The sequence below is a fragment of the Mustela nigripes genome, chromosome X (assembly GCF_022355385.1).
Source record: "Mustela nigripes isolate SB6536 chromosome X, MUSNIG.SB6536, whole genome shotgun sequence".
Taxonomy (NCBI): Eukaryota; Metazoa; Chordata; class Mammalia; order Carnivora; family Mustelidae; genus Mustela; species Mustela nigripes.
Genome location: NC_081575.1, coordinates 82,905,788 through 82,931,919, shown reverse-complemented (window position 1 = coordinate 82,931,919; position 26,132 = coordinate 82,905,788). Strand labels below are relative to the sequence as shown.

Sequence of the window (26,132 nt, the reverse complement as noted above, 5' to 3'; positions counted from 1 at the left end):
TTGGCAAATCTTTCATCCATTAACCTCTTGGGGAAAAAAAACCCTGCTGCATTCAAAAATATCTGTTAAGATATCTCTGTTCACGACCCCTCTTGACAAACCCCCCCACTGAGAAATAAAAACCATTGACATATCACCCGTAGGTGTCTGACATTGAGAAACCTTATTCATGAACACCCGTTGGCATATTTCTTTTCTTTTTAAGATTTTATTTATTTATTTGAGAGACAGAGATCACTAGTAGGCAGAGAGGCAGGCGGAGAGAGAGGGGGAAGCAGGTTCCCCACCAAGCAGAGAGCCCGATGTGGGACTTGATTGATCCCAGGACCCTGAGATCATGACCCGAGCCAAAGGCAGAGGCTTTAACCCACTGAGCCACCCAGGCGCCCCTCTTTTTTCTTTCTTTCTTTCTTTCTTTCTTTATTTTTTTTTAAGAGAGAAAAAGAGAGAAGTGGAGGAGGGGCAGCGGGAGAGGGAGAGAGAATCTAAAGCAGGCTCCATACCCAGTGCAGAGCCCAGCAAGGGGGCTCTGTCTCCCAAATCTGAGATTATGACCCGAGCTGAAATCAAGAGTTGGATGCCTAACCAACTGAGCCACCCAGGAGCCCTTTCTTTTTTTCTTTTTTTTTTTTTTTAAAGTTTTGTTTTTATTTTTATTTTATTTTTTTAAAGACTTTTTATTTATTCATTTGGCAGGCAGAGATCACAAGTAGGCAGAAAGGCAGGCAGAGAGAGAGAGAGGAGGAAGCAGGCTCCCTGCCGAGCAGAGAGCCCGATGCGGGGCTCGATCCCAGGACCCTGGGATATGACCTGAGCTGAAGGCAGAGGCTTTAACCCACTGAGCCACCCAGGCGCCCCTAAAGTTTTGTTTTTATTTAAGTAATTTCTATACCCAACATGGGGCTTGAACTCATGACCGTGAGATCAAGAGTCCCATGCTCTTCCCACTGAGCCAGCCAGCCATCCCCACTGGAATATTCCTTATTATAATAATTGTTTATTTTTTATTTGTTTGTTTATTTACTTGAAACACATAGGTTGTATTTATTAAAATTGAAATTATAAAAAAACTAAAGAATAATATAAACACCAATGATATTTTGCACATAACAAACTAATAAATCTATATATAACCCCTGTTTTAAAAATCTCTATTGGAGCACCTGGTAGCTCAGTTGGTTAAGGATCCGACTCTTGATTTCAGCTCAGGTCATGTTCTCAGGGTCATAAATTCGAGCCCCGTGTTGGGCTCTGTCTGGGTGTGGAGCCTGCTTAAGATTCTCTCTCTCCCTCTGCCTCTGCCCCTCTCCTCCCCTTGCACACACTGTCTCTCTCAAAAAAAAATCTCTTTTTTGATAACCATCACAATACATACTCCATTGTTGCTTGCCTTTGAAAAAAATCTGTATTCTTAAATATCCACCTGATTGTATAACTCGTTTATGACTTTAATGACAAATTGCCTTATCTTTCTTTTTTTTAAATTTTTTATTTATTTGACAGAGATACAGCAAAAGAGGGAATACAAACAGGGGGAATGGGAGAGGGAGAAGCAGGCTTCCCGCTGAACAGGGAGCCTGATGTGGGGCTCGATCCCAGGACTCTGGGATCATGACCTGAGCTGAAGGCAGACGCTTAACACCTGAGCCACCCAGGCGCCCCTTGCCTTATTTTTCAAACATCTGCCTATTGGCATATGCTCTATTGCTCAGCTGGTTTTACAACTATCCAATCACAATACTCCTGTTGACATATACTACATTAGCCTATACAACACCTATTGCACAGGGACATCTGGGTGGCTCAGCCGGTTAAGTGTCTGCTTTTGGCTCGGGTCATGATCCCAGGGTCCTGGGATCGAGCCCTGCATCGGGATCCCTGTTCACTAGGGAGTCTGCTTCTCCTTCTGCCCCTCTCCCTGCTTGTGCATTCACATGCTCTCTCTCTGTCAAATAAATAAATAAAAATCTTTAAAAACAAACAAAAAACACAATACCTATTGTATATCTCCCCATTCACGCACGCCTATCAATGTATCCCTGATTGGTAGGTCCACATTTATCAGGATCTATATTCATAAATACTGCACCCAACCCGTAAAACTCCACTGATGATCACTGGTGAAAAATCTCTTTGTTCCTAAATCCTCATTAAGCAGATCTCTCATTGACAACCCAGTTTACAGATCTGATTTGTAAATGCCTGCCTATCACTTCTCGGCCCTTTGGCTAAGATCAAGTGTAGTAAATGCCTGCCCACTGGAATTTTTTACATTGAAAATCTCAGTTGAATATATTCACAAATTTTCACATACTGGAGAATATTTCTTAGTGACAACCTACATTAATATATCTCCTCTTTCTTAAATACTTCCCAATATATCCCACACTGATGAGCACTTAATAGATACAAATTCCACGTTCACTGATACAAGTTCATTGGCATATTGTCTCAAACCCAGATTACAGTATTCCCTATTCATAACAATCACACTAACTCAAGTATATCTCATACTGGTGACCTCCACTGACAAAACGTCACATTTATAAATTTTCTTCCATGACTTATTTCAGCCAGGATGGAGTCACAGAGACCAGATTTCCCTTAGGCCTGGAACAAACAAACAAACAAAACAGACAAAATGCATGGAAAAAACAACAACAACAACAATCCACAGTTTTCAAGGCACTGGGTATCAGGCAATGAACAACAGTGATCCCCGAGGAAAGGGAAACAAATAAAGTGAGCGTCTGATTGTTCTAGCATACTTCCTTGAGAGACATCCCAGGGCATCGCACAGAGAGGGGGAACTGAGGAAAAGCCTGGTGAATTCTCCCTGACTTGAGAAGGAACTGAGAGTCTAAGGAGGAGAAGGCAGCTAGGATTCATAGGACAAACCACCAGAAGGGAGAAAACTGCAGAGAGAAGCACCAAGTGATCCCTCTAGGGTCCTCTTTGAGTGTTCAATAAAGTATTGATCAGCACACGTGGGTGAGGGAACTGAGGTCAGTGAGAGAGCCATCTAAAAGGATAAGAGGAAATGGTGCCATTCATGGCTTGTAATAGTGCCGTAATCACCAACCAGACTGGAAAAATAAGGCACTGCATAAACAATTCCAGAAGCTCTTGCCCCAGTAGTGGGGAATAATTGGCCCTAGGTTGACCTCTGCTCCAGATACACCTAAAAATTATATGAGGAAGACCTTATATAAGGATAAAACTTTCCATGGAACTTACTTGTGTCCCAGAACAAAACTCAAAATAGTTTATAAAAAATGTACAAGTATCCAGTCAACCAAGTAAAATCCACAATGGCATTCAGTCAACAATCAATAAGTACACAAAGAGGTAGGAAACCAGCACATGTAGTGAGACTAATCAAGCAATCGATCAACTCACCCAGAGCGGACATACATGTTAGAATTAACAAATAAGGATATTAAATAATTATTATAAATTTATTGCACAGTGGCTTCTCTCCCCAGCTCTTTGGTGGTGGCCACCTAAACAAGATGACGAAGGGGACTTCATCATTTGGAAAGCATTGTAGTAAGACACACACATTGTTCTGCGCTGTGGCTTGAGGGCCTACCACATTCGGAAGCTGACCTGTGGCAAATGTGGTTATCCTGCCAAGAGGAAGGGAAAGTGTAACTGCAGTGCCAAAGCTAAAAGGTGAAATACCACTGGGACCAGTTGGTCAAATGATGGACCTAAAAATTGTATGCTGCAGACTCTGGCGTGGATTCCATGAGGGAACAATGTGCAGCATCGAGTTCATCTTAAGGATTTCAACCATTAATCACACAGTAAGAGTTTGGACTTATTTAATGAATGAATGAACAAATGTATTGCATATCCTCAGAAAGTTAGTAGAGACATGGAAAAAATGTAGAGAGAGACCCAGTACAGGATTTCCACTTCTGGGAAAACGGAGTAGATGCCTTTTTCCCTGTCTCTCCCCTGGAGTACAAAAAGCCCCTGGAAGTAATATTCATAAAAGCAAACGTAAGATGACTCTGAAAGGTAGGGGGAAGAATGCAGACTAACGAGGGATCAGAACCCAAAAAAGAGCACACTGGTGAGTTCTATGGATTTTTTTCTTCATGCATTTGAGACTGCAACCTAGCAACCTAGAAATGCCAATGGACCCAAACAAGACAAATGACCGTAACCGAAGCCTTCTTTCTTTTGTCAAAGAACCAGGAAATGGGCAGCCCCAAGAGATAGTAAACTTTTAGAAAATTGTTACATTATTGAATCAAAACAGTGTAGAAAAAGATGTGACCTAATTCCCACCTCCACCAACAGATGCCAAGCGAGGAGCTTATGTTTTCACCCTCTAGATGCTGTGAATTCATGCCAAACCCCTGCCAAGGTGGTCTCAGAAAAGACTGATTACAGAGCTAGCACTTTTGTCTTGACCGGGTTGTAACAAGCCTTCCCCTATGTGGTGTCAGTGGAGACCATGTGGGGAGCCTCAACTTGCTCTCTCACTTGGCAGTGTCAAGTCACCTCTCTCTTTCCCCCCAGGGTCATATCACTGGAGGCCATATAGAGAGCAGAAAGGAGGCACGGCTACCCCTTCCACTCAGGGAAATATAAGTGGAGCCCTACCTGTGAGCGGAACTCCAAGCCCTACCCAACAGTAGCAAGGAGCCTCCCCTCTCTGTTATCAACAGAGGCCAAGTGGGGAAGCTAGACTCCTTCCCATACCTGGCATTAGCAAACTAGCACCCTCCACTCATTTTCCCTGCTGGAATGGTATCAGAAAAAGCCAGTTTAAAAAGAAGGCTCACAACCTCAACCACAGCAACTTCTTCCTAGAAGCTTCACCAAAGGCAAGGGAAGTAAAGGCAAAAATGAACTATTGGGACTTCATCAAGATCAAAACCTTTTGCACAACAAAGGAAACAGTCCACAAAATTAAAAGACAACTGACAGCATGGGCAAGTTAGTTGCAAATGACAGATAAAGGGCTAGTATCCAAAATCTATAAAGTGCTTATCAAACTCAACACCCAAGGAACAAATAATCCAATCAAGAAACGGGCAGAGGACATGAACAGACACTTCTGCAAAGACAACATCCAGATAGCCAACAGACACGTGAAAAAGTGCTCCACATCACTCGGCGTCAGGGAGATACAAATCAAAACCACAGTGAGATACCACCTCACACCAGTCAGAATGGCCAAAATTAACAAGTCAGGAAACAACAGATGTTGGTGAGGACGTGGAGAAAGGGGAACCCTCCTACACTGTTGGTGAGAATGCAAGCTGGTGCAGTCACTCTGGAAAACAGCATGGAGGTTCCTTGAAAAGTTTAAACTAGAGCTACCCTATGACCCAGCAATTGCAGTACTGGGTATTTACCCCAAAGATACAAATGTAGTGATCCAAAGGGGGCACCTGCTCCCCAATGTTTATAGCAGCAATGTCCACAATAGCCAAACTATGGAAAGAACCTAGATGTCCATCAACAGAAGAATGGATATATATACATATACATATACATATACATATACATATACATATACATATGTATATAATGGAATACTATGCAGCCATCAAAAAACCCCCAAATCTTGCCATTTGCAATGGCGTGAATGAAACTAGAGGGTGTTGTGCTAAGCAAAGCAAGTCAATCAGAGAAAGACAATTATCATATGATCTCACTTATTTGAGGAATTTGAGAAGCAAGACAGAGGACCATAGGGGAAGGGTGGGAAAAATGAAACAAGACGAAACCCAAGAGGGAGACAGACCATAAAGACTCTTAATCTCAGGAAACAAACTGAGGGTTGTTGGAGGGGAGGGGGGTGAGAGGGATGGGGTGTCTGGGTGATGGACCCTAGGGAGGTTATGTGCTATGGTGAGTGCTGTGAATTGTGTAAGACTGGTGATTCACAGACCTGTACCCCTGAAACAAATAATACATTATGTGTTAATTTAAAAAATACAAAATAAATATATTCACTAATTCAAAAAATTTTTAAAAATAAAAAGAAGGCTTAAGTAAGAACCAGAGATTCATAACATACATAAAATGTTCAGCTTTCAATTGGAAATCACTTGTCATACCAAGAACCAGGAATATATCAAACTGAATGAAAAAAAAAAATCAATACATGTGAACACAAAGATGACAAATTACCTGACACTATCTTTCAAAGATTTTAAGCAGCTGTAATAAAAATGGTTCCTTTTCCTTGGTGCTCCCTGCAGAGATGGCAGCTGTCTCCTACTTGGTATCATGGCCGCCCTCAGAACCCTCGTGAAGCCTAAGATCATTAGAAAGAGGACCAAGAAGTAAGTTCATCCGGGACCAGTCAGACTGATAGGTCAAAATTAAGCACAACTGCTGAAAACCCAGAGGTATTGACAATAGGGTGAGCAGAAGAATCAAAGGCCCAACCTTGATGCCCAACATCAGTTACAGAAGCAACAAGAAAACAGAGCCCAGTGGCTTCCGGAAGTTCCTAGTCTATGTCAGGTGCTGCTGATGTGCAGCAAATCTTTCTGCGCCCAGGCTGCTCACAATGTCTCCTCCAAGAACGGCCGAGCCACTGTAGAAAGAGCAGCCCAGCTGTCCATCCGTGTCACCAATCCCAATGCCAGGCTGCGAAGTGAAGAAAATGAACAGACAGCTCATGTTCATGTCATATTTGTGTTAATAAAACCATAAAACTAAAAAAATGCTTTAGTGAACAAAAAGGACGCTTGAAACCAGGGCATCTGGGTGGTTCAGTCGTTAAGCATTTGCCTTCAGCTCAGGTCATGATCCCGGGGTCCTGGGATTGAGCCCCGTGTTGGGCTCCCTGCTCCATGCAGGAAGCCTGCTTCTCCCTCTCCCACTCCCCCTGCTTGTGGTCCCTCTCTCTGTGTCTCTCTCTGTCAAATAAATAAATAAATAAATAAATAAATCTATCTTAAAAAAAAAAAAAAAGAAAAAGAACACTTGAAACAAATGAAAAAATAGCCTCTCAGCAAAAAAATGGAAAGTCTCATCAAAGATACAGAAATATACATATATAAACCACATGGAAATTTAGAACTGAAAAATACAATAGCCAGGAATGAAGACCTCAAAAGACAAGCTCACTGGGGGAACCAATGAAGGAATCAGGGAGCTGGAAGATAGGAGACTAGAAACTACCCCATCTCAGCAACAGAGAGGAAATAGAATTTTTTAAATGAACAGATCCTCAGGGGACTCGTGAGACAATCACGCAGTATTTAATGATCCTGTCATCCGAGTCCTGGAAGAGAGGAGAACTAGGGCATGACTAAAGAACTACCCAAATAAATAACTGCCAAAAATTTCCTAAATTTGGTATGAGGTAAATTTATAGTTTCAAGAATCTGAGTGTTAATCCGAGAATGTCTTTATTCTTCCTTCATTTTTATTTTTTAATTTTTATTTATTTTTTAAAAGTTTTTTTTTTTATTTTTAAGTTATCTCTACACCCAACATAGGGCTTAAACTCACAACCCCAAGATCAAAGGTCCCATGCTCTACCGACTGAGCCAGCCAGGCACCTCTCTTCCTTCATTTTAAAAACATTTATTTTAATTTGGAAAAGAACCCTTAACAGGAGAGATGCAAAATTTTAAATGTACAATACCTTATTGTTGATTATAGGGTTAATGTGTACATAGTTCACCTCTACTACTATACTATGATGTGTAATGTTGGCATTATGGTTAAGATTATACTATTATATATATTATATATACTGGTGGTCAAATATATTGAGTAATTGAGCTAAAGGCTTTATTTTCCCCCCGATGGAAAATGGCTTGAAGAACTGGACTTCAGTAACCATTAGCTAATTTCTATGATAAATAGTTCATCACAAGTTCAGGTAAATATATTTTGCTGTGAAAGAGCATTGGCCAAAGGTTGGGGGGTGGCCTGTATGGTAAATAATTAAAGCTTATTCAAAGAGAAGTCTTGCCTTTGCCTTCAGCTTCTGGAAAATAATCTCTAGGCCCTTGGAATGTCGTGCCTGATAGGAATGTCTTTGTTTACCTGGGGGTCTCATGCCTTCCAGATAGTAACTAGGTGATTTAGGGTGAGGGTCAGAGCCATATGAACAACATAATGAAGTGTGGGGGCTTTGTTGCATGAAGCTTGGCCTCCTGAGGGCTGGAAACCGAAATCAGCCATGTGAGCAGTCAACCATGCCTACATGATGGAGCCCATTGAAGGCTTGAGTACTGGTTGGCAGTACTCCATGCTGTTTTCACTTATCAAGGCCAGGAGAATAATGTCTCCATGGGGAGAGGACAACTGGAAGCTCTTCCTTCCAACTGGAAGCTTACCTTCCAGGACTGTGCTCCATTCCCTTCTTCCCTTGACTGATTTTAATGTCTATCCTCCAGCTGTAATAAAACGTAACTGTATTAACAGCTTTCGGTGAGTTCTGAGAATCCAGCTAGTGAATTATTGAAACAGAGAGGGTGGTCTTAGAGACCCTTGAACTTGCTGTTGCTGTCATAAGTGAGGGCAGTCTTGTGTGGGGGCTCTTTCCTCTAACTTCTGCACAAGATAAACATAAACATCAACTGAGTTTCTATATACTAGTAATTTAAAGGGGTGCCTGGCTGGCTCAGTCAGTTGAGCATGCAACTCTTGATCTCAGGGATGTGAGTTCAAGTCCCATGTTGGGTGTAGAGAAGCTACTTTAAAAAAAGAAATTTAAGTTAAAAACAACAACAACAACAACCCAATATCACACAATAAAGTAGAAACAAGAAGACATGAAGTAAAAAAGCATGAAAAATATGAAAAACTTAGGGAATAATTTGTCAGAAGATGTGAAAGACCTGTGTACCTTTGGCTAATGTCATCATCCCAGGGTTCTGGGATCAAGTCCTTGCTCAGGGGGGAGACTGCTTCTTTTTCTTCTTCTTCTTCTTTTTTTTTTTAAGATCTTATTTATTTATTTGACAGAGAGAGATCACAAGTAGGCAGAGAGACAGGCAGAGAGAGAAGGGGAAGCAGGCCCTTGAGACCAGGGCCTGAGCCAAAGGCAGAGGCTTTAACCCACTAAGCCACCCAGATGCCCCAAGTCCTTGCTGAGGGGGGAGACTGTTTCTGCCTCTGCCTGCTGCTCCCCCTGCTTGTGCTCTCTCTCTGTCTCTCTGACAAATGAATAAAGTCTTTAAAAACAAAACAAAACAAAACCCCAAAATGACAAATGTAATAAAATGTAACAACATTAAAGAATACTTAAGGAAATCAAGAGATTAGGGGCGCTTGGGTGGCTCAGTGGGTTAAAGTCTCTGCCTTCGGCTCAGGTCATGATCCCAGAGTCCTGGGATCGAGCCCCACTTCGGGCTCTCTGCTCAGCAGGGAACCTGCCTCCTCCTCTCTCTCTGCCTGCCTCTCTGCCTACTTGTGATCTCTGTCTGTCAAATAAATAAATAAATAAATCTTTTAAAAAATTGAGAGAGATACCTATTTATGAGTCAGAAAACAGTGTTGTTAAGATTTCAATTATCCCCAAATTGATCTATAGATTCAAATTAATCCAAATCAAAACCACAGCAGCTTTGTTGTTGTTATTGAAATGGACAAACTTACTCTACAATTCATATGGAAATGTAAAGGAGCTAGAACAGGCAGAACAAACTCTGAAAAAGAAAACTTTATTGAGGTATAATTTACATTCCATTATTTAAATTGTACAGTTCAAGGACTTTTTTCAAAACAAAAGTTTATTCTTAAATGTCCAACAGGCTCCAAGACAAGAACAGTTCAGTCTAGCTGTAGGGGCTACAGATGGTACGGCAGGGAATGTAGGTGTTCAAAAAGGAATGGAATTAAGGATCACCTCAATGACCTTCATTAAATTTACCCAGTCATGAAAGCATCACCACAATCAAGTTCTAGGACATCTATATCACCCCAGTAAGATTCCTGTACTAATTTACAGTTAATGACCATTCCCATTTTCACCCCCAGACAACCACTAGTCTACAGATCTTTATAGATTTTTCCGGAAATTCCATAGAAATACAATATACAAATACGATCCTTGATCTTTTGTGTCTTGCTTCTTTCACTTAGCGTAGTATTTTTGAGGTTCACCCATGTTGTAGTGTTTATTAGTGTTTGTTTCCTTTTATTGTTGAATGCATCATATTTTGTGTATCGTTTGCCAGTTGATGAACATTTGGATTGTCTCTACTCTTTGCCTGGTATAAATAATGCTGTTATGAACTGGTGCAAGTGTTTGAGTGAACACATTACGTATCTTTTGGGCAGATCCTAGCAGCGACATCGCTGGGTCCTATGGTAAACTTATGATGAACTTTTAAGGAAAATGACACTTTTCTTAAGTGGTTATACCACTTTAATGCATTTACACCAGAAATGTATGAAAGTTCCTAACTCTCCATGTATTTGCCAACATTTGTTATGATAGTCTTTATTATAACCATTTTAGTGCATGCAAAGGGGTATCTTATTGTGGTTTTCATGAGAATTTCCCTAATAACCAATGATGTTGGGCATTTCTTTATGTGCTTAAGGTCTCTTTAAATCTTTGGCCCATTTTTAAAATGGGTTATTTGTCTTTTTTTTTTTAATCAAGTTGTAGGAGTTTTTTATATATCCTGCATACAAGTCCTTTATCAGACATAGAACTTACAAATGTTTTCTCCCAGTCTGTTTTGTCTTTTCATTTCCTCGGTGGTGTCTTTTGAAGGACAAACTTTTCGGTTTTGGGTTTGCTGAAGTCCAGTTTATTATTTTTTTCCTTATGGAGCATGTTATTTGTGTCCTATCTAAGAATTTCTTGTCTAAAACAAGGTCACAGAGACTTGTCTCCTGTTTTCTACTAAAACCTTTATAGTTTTAGCTTTTATATTTATGTCTGTGGTCCATTTTGAGTTGTTAGGATGGTGTGAAGCAAGATTTAAATTTATCTTTTTGCATGTGAATATCTAATTATCCCTCCACCAAATGTTGAAAGGGTTTTCTTTCCCCATTGAATTGCTTTCGCTCTTTTGTGGAAAAAAAATAAAGTAGAAACAAGATGTTTACAGTAAGCATGAGGGTTTATTACTGGACTCTATTCTGTTCTGTTGATCTATCCCCATGCCAGTACCGTACTATCTCAATTACTGTAGCTTTATAATAATTTTTAAATTGGTCAGCAAATGTCCTCCCTCTTTGTTCTTTGGCAGATTCCTTTTTGCTATTCTTTTTTTTTTTTAAAGATTTTATTTATTTATTTGACAGAGAGAGGTCACAAGTAGGCAGAGAGGCAGGCAGAGAGAGAGAGGCAGGCTCCCCGCCGAGCAGAGGGCCTGATGCGGGGCTCGATCCCAGGACCCTAAGATCATGACCCGAGCCGAAGGCAGAGGCTTAACCCACTGAGCCACCCAGGTGCCCCAACCTATTTGCTATTCTTGATCCTTTCTACATCTCTCTATATTTTGAAGATTAGTTTATCAGTTTTGGAGAGAAGAAAGCCTGCTCAAAGTTTGATAAAATCGTATTGAATCTGCAGATCATGTGACTTTTCTTCCTCAGCTTATTAATATCATTACATTGAATAATTTTTGAATGTTGATGCAGCCTTGCATCATGGAATAAACCTCACTTGGTCATTATATTCTTTTATATGTTGTTAGGTTCAATTTGCTAATATTTTGTTGAGGATTTTTACATCTGTATTCATGAGGAATACTGCTCTGTAGTTTGTTATTGTTGTTATATGTTTATGTGGTGGTATAGCTCAAGTATCAGGGTAATACTGGCCTCACAGACTTGGGGATTGTTCTTTCTTCCTCTATTTTTTGAACGATTTTATGGAGCTTCGATATTATTCTCCTATAAATGTTTAATGCAATTAACCTGTTAAGCCATCTGGCTTTAGGCTCTTTTGTGTGGGAAGATTTAAACTTAGTATTTGCTTACTGTGAAGCATGTGAGAACCACGCCTGGGTCTCAGATCTCAGATATCATTAACTGTCTTGGGAGCTGCTATGGTGGAATTGGAAGAAATAAAAATTATAATCACATGGAGATATCACTAGATACTAACATTATGGAGACTATATAAGCTAAAGAAAAAAAAGATGGAAAATACCAAGTGTTAGCAAGAACCTGGAGCAACTAGAACTCATCTACTGCACTGGTGAGAGTGTATATTAGTACAGCCCCGTTAGAAAACTAGTTTTATAAACTAAAGCTGAGCATATGGATACTGTACAATTTGGTGGTTCAAAGCCTGGAAATATGCCTAACAGAGATTCATAAATATGGTCACTAATAAATGGGTACTAAAATATTTATAGCACCACTATTTCCAATAGCCCAAGGCTGCAGACAACCCAAATGTCCACCAACAGTGGAACAGATATACTGTGGTATACTACAATTCACACAATGGAATATATCGTGACCATGAGAATGAATGAATGATCTACAAGGGTATTTAATAAAGTGGATGAACCCTTACTTTACAATGTGAAGGAAACATAGACACTAAAGAGTATATTATTAAAATATGAAATATATTTAATTATTTGACTCAATTTACATAAAATACCCAACAGACAAAACTAATCGATGCTGTTAGAAGTCAGATAGTGTTTATCTTGGGAGTTGAAGGGACGAGGCCTGAAGGGAGAACAGGGAATGCTTCTGGTGTGTTGGGCATGTTGTGTTTCTTGATCTGAGTGTGTGCAGTTTGTAAGAATCCATTGGGCTGTTTGCTTACGATAGCTGCATTTTCTGTCTGCATTATATGTTAATAAAAAGGTTTAAAAATCAGGTAAATTTGCATGTTAGAAAGCCCCTTTTCTTATGAGTATCATAAAAACCATTTAAGGGAAAATGAGAACGTGTCTTTAGATCAGTGTTTTAAAAAAAGCAGTGCTTTTTCTAGAGAAGTCTTCTAGCTGTTCAACTATAATTGTATCTTAGACTAAACAAATACAGTGCAACATGACTTTATCCCATAGCAATCAACACAATTCTGCTCTTCATGTGCTTGTAGAAAATGAATGTATCTTACCAAATTGAAAGAAAAACAAAATCACAATGTTATGTCTTGAAACCCAATTAATCAACCACTCCTTTTAAACAGGAAACCTAAAGAAAGCAGAAGCTTTCAGTAGATGAGGCCAGAAGTCCAGTGTGTCGTGGCTCAGTGTCATTGTTTTAGGGTCAGTTACTAAGGGGATGAGAAGTCTGTGGTCTGTGGGCTACATGAAAGCTAGCTTTTGGTGTACAGGTCAGAAAGTATGCATACCTTTTTTGGATGTGAATCACCTGTGGCCACAGCATGGAAGCAATGAGGGAATAAACTGCCACCTTTAGATGTCTGTAAGGTTTAATAACTATATTCCTGTAACACTGGCTACAGCTATGCCTAATTTGCCAATATATAAAGTCATTAGAATTCCATTTCGTTTTTTAAATATATACTCTGGAGAAGGGAAGAGAAAGAACAGTGCCTCGTGGCCATCTTTTCTGGGTCTTAAATGTCAATAATCACAAAAACTTCTGGCTTCTCCTCACAGATCTGTCTTCCCAGTAGGTTTTTGCCTTGACTTTGGTGCTCCAAGGGAGTTTGGACAATGAACACTTTTCTCCCCACCTGAGACATTAGAAAACAAGGTGGCTGGTATTAAGCACTTCTGCATCCCAGGATATGAAGAACCAATCAGTGCTGAATTTATACAATCCAAAAAGTGAAACATAGGAGATTACAAGTCATCTCCTGGGGTCTGTCTTTCTACTGTTTGCAGGAGCTTGAGGGTCTCCAAAGGACTATGGCCCAAATCCCTTATCAAATTGTTTCCCTCTGCATATAATTGCACATCAACTGGTGGTGCCAGTGTTTCTATTTCCAATTGGCTGAAGGACACTTGGCTTTGTTTGCCTTCTGTTCCCTTAAGCTGTGGGCCATCATGCCCACTCCCCCGCCCCAACCCCACACCCCTGATCACAGCATCTGGCACTCCTCTTCCCTACTCTGAGACCTCTGATGTATCCCCAGGTCTGAGTCCCAGCTGAAGGCCTTTTCAGTCGGTGGCTTTATACTTTTTCTCCACTGTGAGTTTTCTGGTGCTTAATGAGATTCGATCTGTCGGTGAAGGCCTTCTGACATTCTGTACAGGCATAGGGTTTCTTTCCAGTATGAATAATCTGATGCATGCTTAACGTTGCTTTCTGGATGAAGGCTTTCCCGCATTTACCGCATGCATAGTGTCTCTCTCCAGTATGAGATTTCTGATGGATAGTGAGGCGGGACTTCCAAGTGAAGGTTTTTCCGCAGTCGCTACATTTATAGGGTTTCTCTCTAGTGTGGATTTTCTGGTGTGTTATCAGATTGGACCTGTCAGTGAAGGCCTTTCCACATTCGGCGCATATATTGGGTTTCTCCCCTGTGTGAATCTTCTGATGCACACGAAGCTGTGACTTCTTAGTAAAGCACTTTCCACAGTCACTGCACTCGTAAGGCTTCTCCCCGGTGTGGATTCTATGATGTGCAATGAAGTGGGATTTCTGGATGAAGGCCTTCCCGCATTCAGGACAAACGTAGGGTTTCTCTCCTGTGTGGATTCTCTGATGCACACTTAGTGTCGATTTCTGGATGAAGGCTTTCCCACATTCGCTGCATTCATAGTGTCTCTCTCCGATATGAGATTTCTGATGTATTTTGAGGCGTGACTTCCATATGAAGGCTTTTCCACAGCCGTTGCATTTATAGGGTTTCTCTCCAGTGTGCGTTTTCTGGTGTTTAATGAGATTTGACTGGTCGCTGAAAGCCTTGCCACATTCAGCACACGTATAGGGTTTCTCTCCAGTATGAGTTTTCTGATGTGTAGTGAGGTTTGTCCTGTGTGTGAAGACCTTTCCACATTCTGTACATATATAGGGTTTTTCCCCTGTGTGAATTCTTTGATGCACGTGGAGCTGTGACTTCTTAGTGAACGACTTTCCGCACTCGCTGCATTCGTAAGGCTTCTCACCGGTATGGATTCTCTGATGTGTGTTGAAGTGGGATTTCTGGATGAAGGCCTTCCCGCATTCAGGGCATACGTAGGGTTTCTCTCCTGTGTGGATTCTCTGATGCATTCTGAGTGCTGACTTTCTGGTGAAGGCTTTCCCACATTCGCTGCACGCGTAGTGTTTCTCTCCCGTATGAGTTTTCTGATGTATGGTAAGGTCTGAATTCTGGGAGAAGCCTCTTCCACACTCACGGCATTCGTATGGTTTTTCTCCCGTATGGATTCTCATGTGTCTAAAGAGATAGGATCTGTGGAAAAAGGCTTTTCCGCATTCACTGCATTTATAGGGTTTCTGCCCAGTATGAATTTTCTGATGTGTAATGAGGTTCGACTTGAGAGTAAAGGCCTTCTCACATTGAGTACATATATAGGGTTTGTCTCCGGTATAAGCACTTTGAGGTACATTAATTGGTGGCTTCTGCCTGAGGGCTTTGTGGCTTTTATGACATTCATGGGATTTTTCCTCAGCATGAATTCTCTGATGCTCAGAGAGATGGGGCTTTTGGGGGAAGCTCTTTACACACTCAGTACATACAGGCAGTTGCTCCCCAGTCTGAATTGTCTGATGGTGGATGAGAGTTTGTTTGTTGCCAAGATGTTTTCCACGTTGATTAATGTCACAGGAATTTGCCCCTGTACTCACAGTCTCAGCAGACGAAGAGCTAGGGGCAAAATTATTATCATTTCCAAAAATCTTATCAAGCTTCTTTGTTGCATTGCTTTTATTATGATTGTGTAAGTTTAAAGTATGCTTCAGACTCTTTCCAAATGGGTCATAGTTACGGAGACTTTTAATTGAAGGAACAAGCTTGGTACTCACATGGATTATTTTTTCAATATTCTTACATTCATAGCCCCTCTCCTTAATCAACACTTTCACATGACTTAAAGGGTGATTCTGGCTCTCCCGATATCTCTCTAGCTGGCTGTTGTTTTGCCACAATTCTTCTAAAATGGAACACAATGGATCTTCTCCTATGGGTTGACCAAATTTCTCACAGTGCAATGAAACTTTCCCAGCAATTCTCTGGTGTTGCTTCCCCCCAATATCTTCGTCTAAAAAGAAAAAGAAAAAAGTAAAAATGACACGAAGGACAATTAGCAGAGGGTAGGGGGTACATGTAGTTCAGATGAGGTGAACACAGAAATGGAAGGGCGCCTGGGTGGCTCAGTGGGTTAAGCCGCTGCCTTCGGCTCAGGTCATGATCTCAGGGTCCTGGGATCGAGTCCCGCATCGGGCTCTCTGCTCAGCAGGGAGCCTGCTTCCCCCTCTCTCTCTCTCTGCCTGCCTCTCCATCTACTTGTGATTTCTCTCTGTCAAATAAATAAATAAAATCTTTTAAAAAAAAAAAAGAAATGGAAGAGTCCATATGACAATCATGTAAATAGTAATAGTGTAGTCATATAAAATTCTTCTAAAGTGCTTACTACATACGAAATAATTATATACCATTTATAATGCGCCAGGCCCCATTCCCAGTGCTTCACACATAATAGCTCATTTAATCCTCACTAAACCTTAAAAGGCGGCCATCATTACCAACCATGTTTCACAGATGAGAAAACAGCAGCACAGAGGTTATGCGTCTTGCTGAAATCAAATTGCTAAATAAATGAGAGATATGGGATTTGAATCCTGGGGATTCATATCCACTATGGAGGAGGTCTGGACAGTGAGTCTAACCAGAAGAAGAAACCCAAGTCTGTTAAGGGGAATCCTGGCAGGGGAAAGAGAGTTCAGATTATATGTCTTCATTACTTATCAGCTCTAAACTGTTCTAATCTCTTTGCCTTCTCTCGCTTTTCCCTCTGAACCATAGGAGCACCAGCATAAACTTTATGTGCCTCAAAGACACATTCTTCTACATCTATAGGAAACACCGTGCCAACATCAGCCATCTAAATAGTAAATAGATCCCGCGCTCCAACTCTCGGCCAGCTGCAAGTTTTCCTTGGTCCCAGGGATCGATGCTTTCAACAAGTGTCAAATAGGCCAGGGAAAGCCACCTAAGGCAGAAACTGCAAGCTATCCACCAAAAAAAGATTTGCATTTGCCTCTTCTTTTATAGTACTAGAAGGTAGCTGGGCAACCCATTTACCAGCCTTCCTTTGTCTTCACCAGTGAAGTATGAGTAGAAATGACATGTGCAGCTGCCAGGCTGGGACTTAAGACAGTGGGCAACACTCTTCCCCTCTCTCCTTCCCACTGGACTCAACAATGACCCAACATTCACCACACAGCTGACAACGATGCCCTAGGAGATGTCAGAGCAGGGACTTGGAACGTGGTCCCCGAATAGCCTGCTGCGATCAGAGTTGACTTGCTGAACAAATCCATTCATCTCAGACTTTTTAAAAAAATATATTTTTATTTTATTCATTTGACAGACAGAGATCATAAGTAGGTAGAAAGGCAGGCAGAAAGAGAGAGAGAGGAGGAAGCAGGCTCCCCGCTGAGCAGAGAGCCCGATGCAGGGCTAGATCCCAGGACCCTGAGATCATGACCCGAGCCGAAGGCAGAAGCTTTAACCCACTGAGCCACCCAGGCGCCCCTCATCTCAGACTTCTTATACAAAACACGTTATACATTGACACTGAGCTTGTTGTTTTGCTCCTCCGCATATTTAAAATGTTAGCTCTGATTTTAGGACACTTCTCCGGAGGTTATATCTGCTATGAATTTACAAATCAGACATGGTACCACTCACACCGATACTGAATTTGGCATGGTTTTCTTTCAGAACACAAAGACTGAAATTGTTAACATTTCATGCAACTGTCGTCCCTTTCCAAACATAATCTATGGTCCTTGGAATTCCCCTGAACCGACGCTTGAAACCTCCTTCTGAAAGACAGCAAGAGATTCTCCTCTGCCGATCTCCCCAAATTCAATGAATTTAAGTTTGCCAAATAGTTCCCATGCTTTGCTTCAGAAAAATGGAAGAATAAAGGTGCTGGGAACCAACTTATTGCCTCTCAACTCTAAGTTCATGCCTCTTTGCCTGCTCTACAAAGACGGATCTGAGTCTCTTTAAATATCTGTCACAGTGTTGAGCTTTCTCTGGAACACCGGTGGCGGTGGGGCAGCTTTCCAGCAAGTTCCACGAGCATGGCACCTCAGTTACTCTTCTTCCGTGCTCTGGGCCATGGCTGGGCCCCTCAACAAGGTCTAGATTCTTCCCTGGGAAGCAGGGGAGGCTCTTTGGTGGGTGGCCCATGGCAGCCCTAGAGGCACTGGCTGTTCCTTTTATCTGTGGTTCCTTTATTCTTTAGATTTCTCTTTACTTCTACTAGCTAATCTCTTGTCATTTCTGTCTCACCAGAGCTAATGATTCTTTCTTTTTTAAGATTTTATTTATTTATTGACAGAGAGAGACACAGGGAGAGAGGGAACACAAGCAGGGGCAGAGGGAGAGGGAGATACAGGCTTCCTGCTGAGCAGGGAGCCCGATGCAGGGCTCCATCCCAGGACCCTGGGATCATTGACCTGAACTGAAGGCAGAGGCTTAACGACTGAGCCACCCAGGAGCCCCAATAATTCTTTATGTTCTGCTTTCCCTGTTCAAATTTGTACATAGTTTCTCTCTTCTGATCAGCCCCTGAATTGTACAGCAAGAAACAGGCTCTTCATTCTGAGAACTTTCTAAAAACATGGAGGTAAAGGCCTCAGTTACCCCACAGTCTAAAATCTATGCTTTTTTTTCTGAATTCCTGTGGAAAGAAAGGTGAGGAAAAAGAAAGAGCCATCTATCTTGGACTAAGTGAGCCATTTCACAGAACACCAACATCTGATCACCAGGTGCAAACGTGTCATCTGAAGGGAGAGGGTACAGAATAAAGAGTCAGATTCATGGAACACTGACAAATGTGGGAGACATCAAGAAGATGTCAGAAATGCACAGCAAATGAAACAATCAACAAAATGAAAAAGCAGCAAACGCGAGGCGAGAAGATCTTTGCAAGTCATGTATCTGATCAGGAGTTAATATCCAAATGCTATAAAAAGCTCATACAACTCAATGGCACAAAGCAAGCAAGCCAATTTAAAAAATGGGTAGAGGAACTGAATAGACAGTTTTCCAAAGAAGACACCCAAAGGGTCACTGAAAGTGAACTAATAGAAAGAATGGAATCAGTGAATTCAATCAGGCATAAAATCATCATAATTCAGGCATAAGAAAACACGGAGCCGGTTTTAGATGGTATCACTAGGAACTGGGAAGATGGGCTGAGAACTGAAAATGGTATTTGTAAAAATGGAAAAGCACTAGGAACTGTAGGGTGACTAAAAAAAAAGGCTGAAAGATTTAAGAAGCACTGACAGAATGTGACAGAATTTGGAAGGTGGGAAGGTGATGTGTGAGATGATGACTCTAATTTCTGACCTACTGAGGGTCAAGAGAAACATCTCATGGGAACTTTCTGGGTAGCTAAATCTAGTACTAAAATACCAGTGAAAACCAGACTGGAGATGTCAAAAGCAGAGTCATCAGAATTTAATACGGATGAATGTGTCCATGTATATGAAGAAAAGACTGGTGAACAGTGGACAGGGCCCTTAGAGCAACCTCATGGCTGGGGGGTATGAGGAAGATGACAAGGCTGGAAAAAGAGGCAAGTAATAAAATATTATGCAGCCGTTTGAAGGAATGAAGCCAGATGAACACACTGTAATATGGACAGACCTTATGGATGAGTGAAAAAAAAGGAACGAACGGAATTAAGACCTGGGGCACAATATAATTTATATGTACTAAAAATAAACTCATAAACCCATACTTCCAGCTTTTAACAGATACCACACAAATTCACAGATAAACACAGTAGCTCCGTTGCCCCTGGAACGAACATGCGGAATTGGAATAAAAGGGAAGAAATGTTAAAATGTCTGAATGTGCAGGGAAAGAATCTAAGAGAAAGGGGGTGGGAGCGGAGTAGGAAGAAAAAACAGATCTTAGATAAGATAAGGTGGTTGGTATGTGATCCAGGATACAGAGATGAGAGACAGCTCTCTCGTCAAAATGCCAAGCAATGAAGACAATGGCTATTTGCAAGAATTGTACTTGGAGAAACTGTTCAGGTATCAAAGGAGCTTCCATGAACTATCTCCAATAAACTATAGAAGTTTAGAACTTTTGGGGCGCCTGGGTGGCTCAGTTGATTAAGCATCTGTTTTTGGCTCAAGACACGGTCCTGGGGTCCTTGGGATAAGCCCGGCATCCGGCTCCTTACTCAGTGGGGAGCCTGCTTCTCTCTGTCTCTCTGTCTCTCTGTCTGCTGCTTCCCTCTCCCCTGCTTATGTGTTTCTCTTGCTCTTTCAGTGGAATAAATAAATAAAATCCCAAGAAAAAAAAGGCAGTTTAGATCTTGCAGGCAGGTTATCTTCACAGCCTCTCAAAGCTATCAGCCTCTTCGAAAAAAAATGAGATTTGCTTCCATGTCCCCCATCTGCCTGAGTCCCACTCACTCACCTGACCAGCTCTGATGTGGGGTTTCCCCCTCCATTGTCCATGGCCCCTCTCCTTGCTCCAACTTGAAGATGACCTCTGGTTTGGGAACCTGGCACCCTGTTAACAGGACATAGTACAGGATAGGGTCCAGCTGATTGGATTCCAGGGGACCTTCAATGACATTTCCATTTGCTCTCCAGAAAAGTAAGCACATTTCATTGGCAACAGAGTAATAATGAGTGCTGAAAAGGGACTGAAGAGTCCTGGACAGATCAAAGATGACCCCATCACACACTCAAGATGTTCCAGAACACCCAGCAGCTGAGAATGGAAATAGCCACACTCAGGCGCCTGGCAGGCACACAGGGCAGCTGTGCTTACCCACTGAGCGCAGGTGGCTGTAATTCTCCAGCGTCACATCCCGGTACAAGCGTCTCTGAGCAGGGTCCAAGTGCTGCCACTCTTCCTTGCTGAAGTCCACAGTCACATCCTCAAATGACACGGAGACCTGTAACAGCACAGTCCTGTTCAAGGCAACAGGGTCAGCAGGGGGCGGTGGGCGGTGGGGGGAGGGTTGGAAGGAAGGCAAATAGGAAGTCGTTTTTTCATGATGTTTTACCGTAATGTACCACATAGGGCTTTCGCTCAGTACCTGGTTTTGTATTTCATTCTGAGAGAAAAACACTTATTGAAGTAGCTTGACATTCATTGCGTATGTAGTACGTTCATTTGTTTATATAGTCAGTCATTCTTTTGCAAACATGAGGATTAAAATAGGCTCTCTTTAAGTCCTCTAGTTAATGTGGGTACTACCTACATTTACTGATTGATCATGTGCCAGACCATGGCAATAGAGAATTGAATAAAATAGAAATCGAATAACAAGAAACACATAGGGGAAAAGGTGAAGCAATAGAGCCTTTAAAGACAATACAGAAAATTCATCCCCAGGTTTTGGCACAAAACAAAACAAAACAAACAGGAAAAAGATGATATAGACAAGTATCTTTATGATCACAGATTAGGAAAATAATTCTCAAACAAGATGCAAAAAAAAAATTAACCATAATGAAAAAGATTGACATCTGGCTACCATAAATTTTAAAGCTTCTATTCATTTAAAAGGTAGTGTTATAAGAGAAGAAAAGGAAAGCCACTGAATAGAAGATATCTGCAACACCTATTACTGTCAAAGGGTTTATATCTAGAGGACGTAAAGAACTCTTACAAGCCAATAAGAAGATCAGGGAGTAGAAAAGTGGGCAAAGCATTTGAACAGGCATTTTACAAAAGGGGAAATTCAAGGTTTCAGTAAACATGAAAAGGGCTTAACCTTAGTAACCAGGGAATGCAAATTTAAACCACAGTGAGGGGCATCTGGGTGGCTCAGTTGTTTGGGCATCTGCCTTCCGCTCAGGTCATGATCCTGGGGTCCTGGGATGGAGCCCCGCATCGGGCTCCCTGCTCAGCCGGGAGCCTGCTTCCCTCTCTCCTGCTCCCTGTGCTTGTGCGCTCTCTCTCTGTCAAATAAATAAATAAAATCTAAAAAAAAAAAAAACCCTTAGTGAGATACCACTATAAAATCCCTAGAATGTCCTCAATGAAAAAGACTGATAGTATGAAGTGTTGAGGAGAATGTGGTGTGATAAGAACTCTCATATTTCTGATGGTGATCTAAATTGGTGCAACTTTGCTGGAAAGCATTTTATCTTTATTGGGTAATGTTAAAGCATGCATACTCGAGAACACAGTGATTCCACTCGTGGCAATATGCCCAACCAGAATATGTGTACATGTGCAAAGGGAGGCATGGCCAAGAATATTTACAGCAGCATTATTCAAAATGTGTGTAATATTTCATGATAAAAAGTTAAAAATTAATAGTAATGAAAAAAAGCAGTGTTCAACATAATAGTAAGAGTATCTATTCTCTGTGTGAAAAATATTAAGAATTTTTTTTGGGGGGGGTGCCTGGGTGGTTCAGTGGTTGAGCCTCTGCCTTCAGCTCAGGTCGTGATCTTAGGGTCCTGGGATCGAGCTCAGCATGCGGCTCTCTGTTCAGTGGGAGCCTGCTTCTCCCTCTCTCTCTCTGCCTACTTGTGATCTCTCTCTCTGTGTCAAATAAATAAATAAAAACTTATAAAAAAGGATATTTTCGGGGATGCCTGGGTGGCTCAGTTGGTTGAGTGACTGATGCTTTTTTTTTTAAGATTTTCTTTATAAAAACAAAGATTTTATTTATTTATCTGACAGAGAGAGAGAGAGAGACAGCAAAAGAGGAAACACGGGCAGGGGGAGTGGGAGAGCAAGAAGCAGGCTTTCTGCTGAGCAGGGAGCCCCATGTGGGGCTCGATCCCAGGATCCTGGGACCGTGACCTGAACCAAAGGCAGATGCTTGATGACTGAGCCACCTAGGAGCTCCGAGTGACCGATTCTTTTTTTTTTTTTTAAAGATTTTATTTATTTATTTGACAGAGAGAGAGATCACAAGTAGGCAGAGAGGCAGGCAGAGAGAGAGGAAGGGAAGCAGGCTCCCTGCTGAGCAGAGAGCCCGATGCGGGACCCGATCCCACGATCCTGAGATCATGACCTGAGCCGAAGGCAGTGGCTTAACCCACTGAGCCACCCAGGCGCCCTGACAGATTCTTGGTTTTGGCTCAGGTCATGATCTTGGGGTCATGGCTTGTATCAGGCTCTGCATTCAGTGCCAAGTCTGTTTGAGATTCTTTCTCTCCCTCTCTCTCTGCCCTTCCTCCCACTTGTGCTCCCTCTCTCTAAATAAACCAATAAAAAAAACTTTAAAAAAGAATATCTTCTTAGTGCCTTTTATTTGCATAATCCCTAAGCATATTACACCCCCCCAGACCCTTGTGCCACACACACACACACACACACACACACACACACACACACACGACCCAAGACCAGTTTTCTGGCTAGGGAGATCTGGGGAGTTGGGGGAGAGAACCATGTGAATGTATTACCTATTCAAAAATTAAGTTAAAAATCACCAATGGGACCAAAGTGGAATAGACATAATTCTATTTCTCCTGCTGAGTACAGCTAAAATCCCAGGACATTATATATAAAACAAAGATAAGGGTACTCTGTAAGTTGGAGAGACGGAGGCAAACTTGCCATGGTTGTCGGAACCTGAGGAATGCCACAGTGGTGATTTCCTCATTTTCTTTTTGCCCCACATATCTTGGACTAGGTGCTAGAGAAACTGGCAACCTAGAATGCCAACTGGCATAGACTGAAAACAGCCCCAGGAAAGCCTGCTTTCATGAGTTCAAGTACCAGGGAAAAGGCAATGTAGCAAGAGAGAAAAACTTCAATGATACTGCCCTGTTCCAGCCAAGTATCACGGAAAAGAACTGTGCTCCTACTCCCATTCTCATCAGCAAAGGCTGAATGGGGAGCCTAGATTTTCATCCCAGCCTGGGGGTAACGAGACCCCTTGCCCATAGTATCACTTTAGGCCACGTGGGGCCCTTGGACTTCCAACCCCACTTGACAACAAGGTGTCGTCTGCCTTCCCTCCAAGGTGGTGTCAGACGTTGTGTGCAGGAAGGCCTGAAATCCTACCCTTGCCCACTAGCAACAAGGTGCTTGTCTCCTTCTGGGGTGTCAAAGGAGGTCAACTGGGGAACCTCAACTTTACATCCACCTGGCAATAAGCATTTTTCAGAATCCTCTTCAGAAGAAGAAGATTCTTCCTTTCTAGCAGAACAGTGTCAGAGGAGACCTGTTAAACATAGCATTTAAATAAAATCTAGACTGTCATAGTTCCCAAAATATCCAGGACATAACTGAAAAATCAGGCATCATGAGAAGAAGCAGAAAAATCTCGACTGAAATGAGAAAAGACAATCAAGAGATACCAACATTGAGATAACACAGATGTTAGAACTATCTGACAAGAATTTTAGAGCAGCTATCATAGAAATGTTTCAACATACTCAAAAGAAATTTGAGAATAGAAAGTCTTAGCCAAGAAAGAAAAGATACAAAGACAAACTGAATGGAAATTTTAGAACCTAAAAATACATTGACAAAATTTAAAACTCCACTGGGTTCAACAGGAGAATAGAGAGGACAGAGGAAAGAATCTGAGAACTTGACAATGGAACAATGGAAATGATCCAATATGAACAGAAAGGAAAATTGGCTGGAAAAAAAAATGAACAGAGCCTCAGGGACCTGTGAGACAGTAATAGAAGATCTGGCATTTGTGTCATCAGAGTCCCAGAAGGAGAGGAGAACAAGTGTGGGGCTGAAAAAATATTTGAAGAAACTGGCTGACAATTTCCCAAATTTAACAAAAATTATCAACTTACAAGTTTCAAGAAGCTGAGGAAAACCCCCAGAGGAAAAGCCAAAGAAATCTATACCAAGACACTTTACAATCAGACTTAAGAAAACTAAAGACAAAGAAAAAAAATCTTAAAATTAGCTAGAGAGAAACCACAACTTACTTATGGTCAGAAAACAAAGTGACAACAGATTTCTCATCAGAAACCATGAAGGAGGGGCACCTGGGTGGCTCAGTGGGTTAAAGCCTGTACCTTCGGCTCAGGGTCATGATCCCAGGGTCCTGGGATCAAGCCCCACATGGGGCTCTCTGCTCAGCAGGGGGCCTGTTTCCTCCTCTCTCTCTGCCTGCCTCTCTGACTCCTTGTGATCTCTGTCTGTAAAATAAATAAATAAAATTTTTAAAAAAAAGAAAAAGAAAGAAACTATGAAGGAGAGATGCAAATGGCACAACATTTTTCTTCCCAAATATTTATTTATTTATTTATATTGGTGGGGGGGCAGAGAGAGAGAGAATCTTCAGGCAGACTCCCCACTGAATGCAGAGCCTGATGCAGGGCTTGATCCCAGGACCCTGAGATCATGACCTGAGCCAAAATCAAGCATCAGCTGCCTAACTGACTGAGCCACCGAGGTACACTGGCACAACATTTTTAAGTACTCAAAGAAAAGATCTGTCGACCCTGCCATATCTGGCAAAACTACCCCTAAGAAATGAAGTAGTAACAGGCATGTAGGTGGCTCAGTCATTTAAGCGGCTGACTCTTGATTTCGGCTCGGGTCATGATGTCAGGGTAATGAAATCGAGCCATGCATTGGGCTCCGTGCTGGGCATAGAGCCTGCTTAAGATTCTCTCTTTCCCTCTCCCTCTGCCTCAGCCCCCTTCCCTGCTCCCCCACCCCCCAATAAAAAGAAATGAACTGGTAATGGCCAATAAATACATGACAAGGTGCTCAGCGTCATTAATGATCAGGGAAATACAAATCAAAACGATGATGAGATACTACCTCACACCCACTAGGATGGCTGGAATCAAGACGTCAGAAAATAGCAAGTGTTGGTGAGAACGTGGAGAAATTGGAACCTTCATATATTGCCGGGGGAGTGTAAAATGGTGCAGCTGCTTCGGGAAACAATTTGGCAGCTCCCCAAATGACTGCATATAGCTACCATTTGACCCAGCAATTTCATTCCTAGGTACATGCATCCTCAAGAGAAATGAAAATATACAGCCGTGGGGGCACCTGGGTGGCTCAGTGGGTTAAAGCCTCTGCCTTTGGCTCAGGTCATGATCCCAGGGTCCTGGAATCGAGCCCCGCATTGGGTTCT

General features: G+C 41.9%; 1 protein-coding gene and 1 pseudogene across 4 annotated transcripts in view; one reads left to right on the top strand and one right to left on the bottom strand.

Annotated features, from left to right (window-relative positions):
• The first annotated feature begins 2,208 nt into the window (after window positions 1-2,208).
• LOC132007983 (U2 spliceosomal RNA) lies at window positions 2,209-2,357 on the top strand (annotated as a pseudogene).
• A 7,285-nt stretch (window positions 2,358-9,642) lies between these two features.
• ZNF41 (zinc finger protein 41) overlaps window positions 9,643-26,132 on the bottom strand; it is a 44,056-nt gene continuing 27,566 nt past the window's right edge. For 3 of the 4 annotated variants that reach the window (XM_059384622.1, XM_059384623.1, XM_059384624.1), the window contains exons 3-5: window positions 20,870-20,996; window positions 20,510-20,605; window positions 9,643-16,094 (exon numbers count right to left, since the gene is read on the bottom strand). In XM_059384622.1, the coding sequence (XP_059240605.1) occupies window positions 14,062-16,094; window positions 20,510-20,605; window positions 20,870-20,996 (2,256 nt within the window). In that variant the 3' untranslated portion in view covers window positions 9,643-14,061. Of the gene's footprint in view, window positions 16,095-20,509; window positions 20,606-20,869; window positions 20,997-25,056; window positions 25,158-26,132 lie in introns of those variants that run through there. The other variant, XM_059384625.1, reaches the window with a different exon arrangement.